Source organism: Quercus suber, unplaced genomic scaffold, assembly GCF_002906115.3.
Source record: "Quercus suber isolate HL8 unplaced genomic scaffold, Cork oak 2.0 scaffold_156, whole genome shotgun sequence".
Lineage (NCBI taxonomy): Eukaryota > Viridiplantae > Streptophyta > Magnoliopsida > Fagales > Fagaceae > Quercus > Quercus suber.
In genome coordinates this window covers 426,059-436,306 of record NW_027069617.1, presented here as the reverse complement: position 1 = coordinate 436,306, position 10,248 = coordinate 426,059, and the positions used below count along the sequence as shown (strand labels likewise).

General features: G+C 35.7%; 1 protein-coding gene across 1 annotated transcript in view; it reads right to left on the bottom strand.

Moving 5' to 3' along the window:
* Positions 1-4,243, bottom strand: part of LOC136069207 (chalcone 4'-O-glucosyltransferase-like) — an 8,983-nt gene extending 4,740 nt beyond the window's left edge. The window contains exons 1-2 of the mRNA XM_065777487.1: positions 4,234-4,243; positions 3,288-3,923 (exon numbers count right to left, since the gene is read on the bottom strand). Coding sequence (XP_065633559.1) covers positions 3,288-3,923; positions 4,234-4,243 — 646 coding nt within the window. The remainder of the gene's footprint in view (positions 1-3,287; positions 3,924-4,233) is intronic.
* Positions 4,244-10,248: the final 6,005 nt, after the last annotated feature.

Genomic DNA, 10,248 nt, shown 5'->3' with positions numbered 1-10,248 from the left:
TTTTCTATGTTTTTATTTATTTAAATAGAAGCATTGTAAGATATAGAGATTTTAATTTCGAAATATGAATTTAATTTCTACATTGATTAAAATTGTTCATTGTTTTCTCATAAAATTTTTTCACTATTTTTTGTATAAACTATTTCTACGATTTTACATAAAATTATTTTCTGTTCAGCATTATTTAAGAAATTGTTCGCTCTCTTTTTTGCATAAATTATTTTTTGTTCACTATTTAAAAAATTGTTCATTGTTTTCTCATAAAACACCTAGTGAAATCATGTTTTATAAATTTAAATGCCAAATCTGAATGCTTTTTCATGTTTGAATTTCACAATAATCGAATATATTTTTCTGCATTGATAAAATCTGTTTCTACATTTATGAAATTTTCTCTCTGCACATCATATTTACTGTATATTCAAATCTGCTTACTGCATTCATAAAATCTGTTTTTTGCATTAATTAAAACTGTTTACTGTTTTGTCATAAAAATTGTTCACTGTTTTTTGCATTAACTATTTTTAGCATTGGCGCAATTATTGCACATAGAAAAGCTACTTATTTTTATCCTTATGTTTATTTGTCAGTTATGCTCAAGCAAAAAAAAAAAAAAAAAATTTACACAGTACTCGAGTTTGGTAAACTCGAGTACTGTAGAAAAAAAATTTCTGTATTTTTTTATAAAAGGTACTCGAGCCTGGTATACTCGAGTATTGTGTTGTGTGGTACTCGAGTTTACCAAGCTCGAGTACCACTTATTTTTTTTTAATCGCCAATTTCCAGCTCAGCAGCCACGGTGGAACTATAAAATAGGGTACTCGAGTTCACCAAACTCGAGTACTTGAAAAAGTGGTAGATTCCTGTTTATTTTCGAAACAATGTTTTTTTGCCAAATATTTCAAAAATTGATGGTAAAGGGCCATTTTGGCCATAATCTTTCTAATACTATTGATTTGGGAAGCCCACCAACTTTCAAAAGGCTTATGGTTTTTTGGTGCAATTCAAGCGACATGCTGCATCAACACCTCTTTTTTTTTTTTTTTACTTCATATGACCGTTGTCGAAATCTATTTTTTACCATGCGGTCGCGGTGCAATTTCATTGGTTAAACCATATCACCTCATCCTATCATCTCATCTCATCCTCAACCAATGATTTTTTTTTTTTAATTATTATTATTATTATTATTTTTTAAGGAACATCCTCAGCTAATAAGCTAACTATAATTTTTCACTAGTGTAATTTTTTAGTTTTGTTACTTGGTCATTCATTGTATTCTCCTTTCTTCGGCTCCTTTTAAATGTTGTACAATAAATAATTAAAGAAAAGGAGGGGGATGGGCTCATCTGCATGCTGTGTACAAAAGACTATAAATATTTTCTAGAGTTATCTTTGAAGCAGTTTCACAGATTTCATGCGAGCTCTACAAGACTACAAGCCAGTGCAATTAGTACTCATAGGAAAATCTCAACAGTTGTACTTGTAGAAGACAGTATAGACTTGGTTCTTTGCTAATGACAGCGTAGGAAATGATAATCCCATGAAGAAACTGAAAACTTAAACCGAAAACTGCTCGAACAAAAGTAGTTACGGTAAACATTACAGACTTTTTTTTCTTTTTCTTTTTTTGGAGAAGAATAAACATTATAGACTTGGTTCGGGGTTTACAGAGGATCGCATTTTCTTTTGTACATAAAAGAACTGTATGGAGCAGCCCATTGCTTATCGTCTAGTCAGGGGCGTAGCCAAGAATAAATAAGGGGGGGGGGGGCCGGGTTGTAACATAAATATACTAAATATAATTCTTAAGTCTATTGGATACAAAATTATTAACTTTCATATATCATCATATACTTGAACATGTAGGGAATTCAACCGAAATTCCAAACCTATGAGAAACAAAAAAAAAAAAAAATAGAGAAAACAAAATGCCAAAAGAAAAACAATCACACGCACAAGACAGTATTTACGTGGTTTGGCAATTTGCTTACGTCCACGGAGTTGCAGGAATTTCACTATTATCAAAGAAAATTACAATGTGCAACTACAATGTTTTTCTTTCTCAAAAACAACAACAAGACAAAACCCTAATCACAAAAAAAAAGGTTTTTATATCTTGCACATAGGATTCACAATGGGCTACAAAACGGGCCAAAATTTTTTTGTCTGCCCAAGCCTTCGCTCCATGGACTAAGCCCCAGTAAATCTCCCATTAAAAACCAAGCAATATTATTCAGGTCAGGTCGGGTCATCAACCAGATCAAATCATGCCTGACGACGATTTTTCATGAAATAAAATTCATCCATTATCGTCTCTATAGTGAAATTCCCTGCAATTTCATTTTCTATATAAACTATCATATTATCTACCAAAAACTCATCCTCCATTCTATTGCGAAGTCTTGGTTTTATCAACTTCATAGCTGAGAAAGCTCGTTCTGTAGTTGCTGTAGAAACTGGAAAAGTCAACACAAGACAAATAAGTCTATCAATCAAAAAATAGATATTAGACTTTCTTGAAATTTTTAATCCCCTACATAGCTCGGAAATTGTACTCATATTCTAAAAATCTGGATCTTTTATCACATTAAGCTCATAATGTTGCAATTGAGACTCTAAAAGTTCTTGTTCATGTTCAGTAAAATCTTGAGGATAATATTTCTGAACTAAATTGCATATATGAACAATTTTGAATAATCTAAAAACATCCTTGGGATTTAAAGCTGAACTAAGAATGACAAGTTCTGTTGTTAGCTCACAAAATCTACTTTTCAATTCTTGCAATTGAAAGTCTATTGCAACTGTAAATATGCAAATTCTAAAATGATGTTCCATTGTTAAATCTTCATCTTGACGAAGATATCTACCTCAACCTTTAATGTAACGAGCATTCATATCAGAAATATCAATTTCATGTTGCTTACAAAATGCTATAACATTAGCAAGTAAAGGCTCCCATCCATCGTTTCTCAACTTTTGAATAAGTGATTTTGTAGTTGAAACTAAATACATGGCATTTAAAAGGTCTTGAGAACGTTGTTGCAAAGCTTGACAAAGAACATTAGTAATTCCCATTATCTCTTTCATCAAAAGCAAGATTAAAATAAATTCAAATGATGTTAATACCTAATAAACTCCCTCGGCATCATCACGTTGTTTATAGTTAGCCCCTTCCTCAGAGATAGTGTTGATAACTTTGCAAGTAGCATCAAACATGTTAATCAAACTACAAATAAATTGAAAATGAGATCCCCACCTAGTATCTCCAGCTCATTGCAAAGTACCAATCTGGTTTGCACCTCTTTCAGTCTCAATTTCATTAGAAGCAATCATATTCTCAACTTGTTCTGCTTGAGCATGTTGCAATTCATCATTACGCTTACTAGAACCAACAACAATATTGATAATATTAACCAAATGATCAAAGAACTGATGAACATCTTTTACTTCTCTAGATGCTGTAACTAGAGCTAATTGCAACCTATGAGCCATACAATGTACATAACAAGCATATGGGCAATCTTTAAGAAAAAGAGCTTGTAATCCATTCCATTCACCATGCATGTTACTAGCCCCATCATATCCTTGACCTCGAATATTTTCAATGTGGAGGTTGTAATGAGAAAGGATAGCACATATCTCATTCTTTAAAGTCACTACAGTAGTGTCTCTAACATGCACAACATGAAAGAAACGCTCTTTAATGAAACCTTCTTTATTAACAAACTTCAAAATGATGGCCATTTGCTTTCTCTTCAACTCATCCCGAGCTTCATCAACAAGAATGCAAAATTTTGCATCCCCAATTTCTTCACGAATAGCATTTCGCACATTACTAGTAAGAATATGCAAAATCTCCTTTTGAATTGTGGGTGATGTATATTTGGCATTTCCTAGTGCATTTTCCAATACACCACTAGCTACTTTGTCATTGAAAGTTAATGTGAATTTTATCAATTCAATAAAATTACCTCTATTTTTTGAATCAAGGCTTTCATCATGACCTCTAAAAGCACAAGCTTGGAATGCTAGCCATCAAGCACACTCTACTGAGGTTTTGAGCTGCAATTGATTATTCTCTAATTCTTTTGACGTTTGTTTCTCAATCAGTTTGTCAATATGCCGTGAATAATTATTTAAATTCTCGCAACATTTCATAGCAATTTTATGTGGGGAGTTTGGTTCTTTCCCTTCATGACGAATTAAAGGACAATTCATTCCTTCTTTTACCTTTTTCCATTGGACGAACTCATCACAGAAACTTAGTTCAACTGCTTGGTTTCTGTATTGAGGGAACGAGGAAGCTTCTTGTTTATGATTACATGACCAATGGTTCACTTGCAGACCTTCTCTTCAAGGCTAAAAAGCGCCCTCTTTGGGAAGAAAGAGTGAGAATTGCACTAGAAGTGGCTAGAGGGATCTACTATCTACATCAAGAGTGTGAAGTCCATATCATCCATTGCAATCTTAAACCCGAAAATATACTCATGGATGATACTTGGACTGCAAAAATCTCAAATTTCGGATTGGCAGGGCTATCGGTGCCTAATCAAACAAGAACCACAATGGGCATTGAAGGGACAAGTGGGTACTCCGCACCTGAATGGCAAAAAAATGCCCTAATATCAGTCAAAGCTGACATTTACAGTTTCGGTGTTATGCTTTTGGAGATTGTATGTTGCAGAAGCAACATAGAAGTAAATGTTTCAACAGCAGATGAAATACTTCTTTCTAGCTGGGTATATAATTGCTTTGTGGTTGGAGAGTTAGATAAGCTTGTGGAAGAGGAAAATGTAGACATGAAGACACTTGAAAGAATGGTGAAGGTGGGCTTGTGGTGCATTCAAGAAGATCCAGCTTTGCGTCCTCCAATGAAGAATGTAATCTTGATGTTGGAGGGGACAATGGATATAGCTATCCCTCCATCTCCAGCTATTTCTTATTCTTAATATGCCAACCTCTAATTTGTAATAATGTGTATAAGTTTGCTAACTGGTGTTTGGTTATGTCTACATATTCTAGTTTTTGGGTTTTTGAATGCGGAATTGGGGTTTTCTTTTTTCTTTTTCTTTTTTTCTTTTTTTGGGGGGGGGGGGGGGGGGGGGGGTTGAACTATTTTTAAAAGTATTATCCATTTCTGTTCTACTATTTTGGATTTTTTTTTTTTTTAATAACTAAATCATGAAATCAATGAAAAATCAAAAACCAAAAACAATGTCTATACATATCTATACTATATATTGTCAATGCCTCATGGCTGCTTGACCAGGCATCGCGGCGACGCTTGTGTGCTCTCTCGGTGTGAGAGAATATGGAGGTGTGTGTTGTACCTTGGGTGTGTGACTAAAATATGAGTCGATTTTAAGAAAATTTCCAAGGGTAAGTGAAGTTGCCACCAATCATTAGGTATTTTTAGGTGTGATTGGTCACTTGACTCTATTTGATTTTATTACCAATCCTAGGCTAAGAAAAAATGTCGTTTTTCCTAATCTAATTTGGATGAGTAAAAAATCTTGATTCTTGAGTTCGAAAATCTAGTTACGTGTAGGGAAAATGTTAGGCACCCTACAATGCCTATCCGTAAATAGACCTTTGTTTTGATAAAATCATAATTTTCGAACATTGGTAGTTGAAAACGAGCTATTGGCATTAGCTTTCAGGGCTTTAAGCTAACTGGGCTTTGAGGTTTGAAATCAGAAAGGGGGTGGTCTCAATTGATGCTTCCCAAGTGTGTTTTGGATTGTTGTTAAATTTCCACACAAAAATCCAGCAGCATTTTGCCTTATTTTTGTGGCGAAAATCTAGCAGCGCTTCGCCTCAGATACGTCATAGCACATAAAATGCTATTCTTACCAAGCTTTCGACGTGAGAATATGGTAATGGGGATGCCCCATTTTCACGATGAAAATTCGGTAGAGTTTTGCGTTTGGTGCGCTATGGCGCACTGGCAGGGTTCCATGCATGTGTATATGATGCGTGCCAACGAGCTCATGTTAGGACGAGCCGGAGCCCATCAAAGCATTAAGCATGTTGATATATGTCGCATACACGAGGAAACCAATGTCACTTGATGAGATGGATCGAGACGGTCACACCGCGATGACTATGCACACAATATGACATGAATATGCACCTACAACAATCTTCTTGAGCACATACTCATGCCACAAGGTCAAAGAGCACTCATGGCTAGAGAGGGTCACTCACGTAACCACGAAAGTCCATCATACGAAATGCATGATCACCCTACACAAGGCATATATTTACATACATCGTGCACAATGCTATCACACAGGGCAAGAAAGTAAAACAGACATTGCCAAAGTTCTAAGGATATGGCCCAACAAGGTACAAGAAATGTAAAACAAACATTGCCATACTCAAGGAACGCTGCCCAAACAAAGAGTAGGAAAAGTAAAGAGTACAAGGAGAGGGGGAACCCTAATACATGCTCTAGAGAAGAGGCTTAGAGAGAGAGAGAGAGAGAGAGAAGACCACTCAGGAGGGCTAGGCCCCACAATCTACTGAACGTCGCCCTTTGTGGGCTTGCGTCCATCCTCTTGCATCCTTGCCCTTTTGCTTACGCCTAGGAGGTCACACCCTTGCTCCAAGTGTCCATGCTCCATGTGTGTACATGTAACGACAAAAGAAACAAACCAGTAGACAAGCAAAGAAACAAAATAGAAGGAAAGCATGCTAAAAGACAAGCTAGCAAAAGATGCTAAACAGGGGCAAACAAGTATCAAACAAAAGAAGGTGTCTTAGGAGGACAAATGTGGATTTGGATCAAGTGTCCATAATTCCATTGAATTGGAGTATGGATGACACACAGACTCATGCATGAACATGTAGGCAAGTGCCCAAAGATGCAAAAAAGCAAAGAAAGCCAAACGGGTGGCATTAGGCGAGTAAGCAAGCATATCAACATCGCATGGAGTGGAGAAAGGGGGGTGTATCAAGCACACCCACACCACAGAGGTGTATCTCACAAGTGGTAACACCCAAACTATCCATAATAGGGACAGATGCAACCACACGAGCAAGTGGCCTTAAAAACTAACAAACACAAACCCATGGGGGGCACAAAACATGGCAAAGCCAAGATCTAGACAGGCAAACATGGACAGAAAGCATAGAAGCAAGCAAGTAAACATAGACATACATAAAGGAAATTGATAGGCCAAAAACGTATTGACCCCTTGTGATGAATTAATTGATTAATTAGTCAAGTTTAATTAATCAAACTAACATGCAAACGCGTGGTAGCACAAAAAAATTATCAATTAAACTAAGTGAAGCAGAAATTAAATTGACACAGTAATTTGTTTACGAATGAAAAAACCAACACAGCAAAAACCTCACTGGGTGATTTTAAGGTCATCACTCTCGAGAATTCACTATTATCACAACAAGCGATTACAAGTAAAGGAATCCCAATACCTTATACCAACCTACAATTAAACCCTTACTCCAATATACAATTGGACTTGTTTTGTAGTGATAATCTCTCCTTGTAATGCACGGCTTCTAGTACGTGACTAACCAAATGCGCGGATCTTAGTACGCGACTTCAATTACCAATTAAAGAAGGTTGTTGGCTACAAAATTCTTCAGTTCATCTAGACAATGAAGATCAAGAAGATACTTAGTCACAAAACCCTACGATGCACAAACACAGCAACTTCTACACAAGAAAGATGAACTAGGGCAAAACTCTATCTCCGATCACAATTTGCTTGAACAAACTCTGCTCAACACTTGTGTAACTTATGTCCACTTTGACAGCCCTTAAAATAATCCTTTTATATGTCTAGAGTTGTGAGAAAAGAAATCTCAAACACATAATCACGGATTAGAGTCAAAACAGAACTAAAAATCTGTTTTTCATAAACCTTGACAGATAGCCATTTGTCGAGCAGCTATCGAGCCATGGGGCTGGAACAGCTCTTCAAGCTCGATAGATACTAGCTGTCGAGCTAACTGTCGAGCTTTAATGAACTTGCACTTTTCAGCTTGAATCTTGGACAGATTTGCATGGCTTCAACACTTGATCTTGAAACAAGATTTCTTGAAGTATTAAACACATCCTAGATCTACCTAAATATAAGTAAAGTGCGTTTTGCCAAAGGATTAGCCAATTATATAAAATAGTGACATATGTTCCTAACAAGTGAATCATATATGTCCTAACAGAAATGATCCAAACCATTTGATATAGACCTAGGTGCATGGATGTAGGCCTAGACCACAAGATCTAAATCTACACCCCACCTAAAGGGCCAAAACATAAGAAAAATGAGATAATAAGAGATAGAAAGGCTTTAGAAGCACATGGCATATTAACCAACGTGTAGATATAGACACATGAACAAGAAATAAAGCACTCAAAGATAAAGATCTAGGCATAAACATGGCAAGGAGCCCATAAACATGCGGATCTAGGCATAAACATGGCAAAAAGCACATAAATATATATGTAGATCTTGGCATAAACATTACAAAAAACAATTAGGCATATGGATCTAAGCACAAACACAAAAATTTAGACATATCCTATCCCAAGAAGGTTAGGCTAACATCATCAAAGCGATAAATCATGGAAAAAAGCAAGGAGACATGCTAACAAGGCTATAAAACATGCTAGGAAGCAAGATAAAACAAAAATAAACTATCGAAAGCAAATAGACATGTTAAGAACAAAGATAAATCAAAGGGTGTAGATTGTAGCTAAAAAGCTACATCTACACCTTTAAACCTCAAATCTAAGGTCCCAAAACCAAAGAGAGGGAAAAGAGTGCAAAAACACTACCTCTTTATTGTTGAGAAAAGAGAGAAAGATCAAAGGTTTTAGGTGTTTTTAGGAGAGAAATGTAGAGAAAAGAGAGAGAAAACTGCCCAAAAAAGATGCCCCAAGACCCAAAAAGTTATCCCCATCTAGATCTACCAATTATGAGGACATCTGGGGCCTTTTAAAAGCAAAAAAGTGCCTGGTGGCCACTAAATGGCTGCGGTGGCCCTTTAGGGTGGGCCAAGATGATGTTAGCAATTTTGTCATTTTTCAACTTCAATCGCATATTTGAAAGTCTTAGATTGATCTGATCTTGGTGTCCCTAGAAAGATCGAGATGTCTAGTTTCTAGAACACTAAAGATATTGAATCCAACAATTCGACCAAAAGTTATGGTCTCGAGAAGCGAGCTGATGTGCCCAGCACAGTTTTCAAGATATCTCAACCGTTTTAACTTTGATTTAAACCTATGAGCAATCCTTGGAAAGGGAATTTGATGCTCTTAGGAATGAAGCTGGTTTCAACCTGTTCTGACGGTCGAATCAAAATTATAGTTTTGGGCGCCTTTAGGAGTCAACATCGGGTCAAACTTGGTCAAAGTTAACAAAAATCTCCATGTGGCTCGGGTTTGATGTAGAAATATGAAAAATGTTGCCTTGGGACGATTTTGACCAACTTTGACTTTTAGTCAACCTAGGATTGACCAGGGGCATTTTGGACAATTTGACCTGAAAATACACTTCAATTGCTCTAATGCTCGAACGAATTGTACCATGTCAATCTAGATGTTCCCATGGCCCCATGAAAGAAAGTTTACTTTTTTAGAATTTTAAGGGTTCAGCATGCAAATCGAGGACGAATAAAATACGGTATCTACATATATAATAATGGAAGTTTCGAAAAAGACTTTCTTTTCTTTCTTAAAGTTCCTTAGAAATGTCTCTGGCCGCTTAAGAAACCTTTATTGTCAAACTTTGATGTATCTAGGTCAATGATCCTAAACCATGCAAGAACCAAATTTCATATTTAGCATTATCAAAATCAGATAAAAATTAAACCCCCAATCATGCTATGAGATTTTATATTTCCTCATTACCAAATAGAAATTAAGAAATGTTCCATAACAAAAAAAAGAACTACTGAGTTAAAAAATATGAAAACAGTAATTAGAGTATGATTACAGCGTATACTCCATTATTGTTTCAAAATTATCAGAGGTAAATATATTAAACTTTGGTTTTCTTTTCTTCTTTTTTTAACATAGAGTTAAACAAATTTCAAATGTAAGAAAACTAAAATGTCAAAGATAAACAAATTGAATTAGTAAAACACAAATATAAAATAAAAATTGTACAACATGAATATGAAGTAAGAAATTGTTGTAGAGATTTCTAATTCTTGAAAACCTTTCTCATAACCGACAATCTAATCCTTGCCACCCATAGCCCCAAAGTGATC